This window comes from Lupinus angustifolius, chromosome LG09, assembly GCF_001865875.1.
Source record: "Lupinus angustifolius cultivar Tanjil chromosome LG09, LupAngTanjil_v1.0, whole genome shotgun sequence".
NCBI classification, from domain to species: domain Eukaryota; kingdom Viridiplantae; phylum Streptophyta; class Magnoliopsida; order Fabales; family Fabaceae; genus Lupinus; species Lupinus angustifolius.
In genome coordinates this window covers 12977690-12979437 of record NC_032017.1, presented here as the reverse complement: position 1 = coordinate 12979437, position 1748 = coordinate 12977690, and the positions used below count along the sequence as shown (strand labels likewise).

The following is a 1748-nucleotide window of genomic DNA, read 5'->3' as shown; positions in this document are numbered from 1 at the left end:
GATTATTTTGAACTGGAAATTTTCCAGGGCAATAGGCCTATAATCCTCAATCTTCTCAGCATTAGAATCCTTAGGAACTAAAACCACACTATTGGAGCTCATGTTTGGAAGGATCCAACCTGAATTGAAGAATTGGTTAACTGAGTTGCATATATCCTTGCCAACTATATCCCATTATGTTTGGTAAAAACCACCACCAAATCCATCTGGGCCAGGGGCACCATCCCCATTCATTGAGAACACATCACCCTTGATTTCCTCTGTAAATGGCACACAAGTCATATAGTTGTTCTCCGCCTCAGTAGGCAAGGTATAACTTCACTAATGAGGGAGTTATTAGTAGTTACATTTAGAGAGCCAAATAAGTCAGTAAAATAATTCAGAGCATCATGACCAATTTCCTCCTAATCAGTGATCACCTCCTCACCAACCTTTAAAAGATTCATGGATTTGGAAACCTGTCTGATTTTGGTAACTCTATGGAAGAAACTTGTGTTCCTGTCACTATTAATGTGCCAATTCACTCTAGCTTTCTCCTTCCAAATATCCTCTTCCATATTCAGAGCAATGAGAAGGTTTTTTTGAGCCAAAACGTCTTGATCCAAATAATCATTGTCCTGGCCAAGCTCATTGATGCAATTCTGGATTGTGTGAACCTCATTCATAGCATCTTTCACCTTTTGGTGAACATTGCCAAGCACACACACATTCCAAACTTTGAGAACAATTTTGAGTCTTCTGAGCTTGGATGCCAATATGAACATTGGGCAACCATACACCCTAGCTCTCCATGATTCCTCAATGACCCTAATGTAGTCAGGGTGCTTCAACCACATTTTATGGAATATGAAAGATGATATTCTATTGTATTCAGAATTGTTAGAGCATAATTGGATGGTGATCAGAAGAGATCTTGGGGAGAGTACAACAAGAGACGTGGTGCCAGTTTGAGATCCACTCCTCATTACAGATAGCCCTGTCCGGCCTCTTCTCAGTTAGAGTAGGGCCCATTCTATTGTTAGACCATGTAAACTCAGCACCCGTAGTGATTAGGTAAATAAGCCCAACATTATCAGAAAAGGTTTTAAACTCCTCTGAGGGAACTCTAGATGGAATTCTGGATCCCCTGTACTCATTAGACCCGAGAATTACATTAAAATCACCTATACAGTACCATCAGCCAAGATAAACCTCCATTAAATTTGTAAGTTCAGACCAAAGAATCCTTATAGCTATATAATTAGTGCTTGCATACACTGCAGAAAGGAAGAAGTTTTTGTTCTCAATGGAGATAGCAATAGAAAATTGTTGATCTGTGGAGGATATCACAGTAGGAACAAGGTCTTTGCTACACAATCCCCATAAGGGTGTGCGACAAGTGTACTACATATGTCTCATATTTAATGGAGGTTCCAAATATTTTTTACTTATACAATTAACTTTATCTATACTAGAGTGTTGACATGCACTATCATACCTGCCAACCGCTTTCCTATCATTTATAATGTATAGTTTGTATGTCATAAATATCAACTATAATATTTTAGGTTAAATGTTTATAATCTACAATTGAATTTATTCGATTTGTGTAATGTTCAATTTAGAAAATTGAACATTCATGTTCTACATTCAAAACTGATAGTTATAATGTAAGAAGAAATAGTTAACCAAATAATATGCAACATATATTGGTTGGAGAGGAACATTGGTTATATATGGTTTTTTTGGTAAAAATTAGAAAATAGTGA

At 36.8% G+C, this 1748-nt stretch overlaps 1 protein-coding gene across 1 annotated transcript in view; it reads right to left on the bottom strand.

Moving 5' to 3' along the window:
- Positions 405–1748, bottom strand: part of LOC109356275 — a 3899-nt gene continuing 2555 nt past the window's right edge. Inside the window, exons 4-5 of the mRNA XM_019599599.1 lie at positions 937–1163; positions 405–824 (exon numbers count right to left, since the gene is read on the bottom strand). Of these exons, the coding sequence (XP_019455144.1) occupies positions 405–824; positions 937–1163 (647 nt within the window). The remainder of the gene's footprint in view (positions 825–936; positions 1164–1748) is intronic.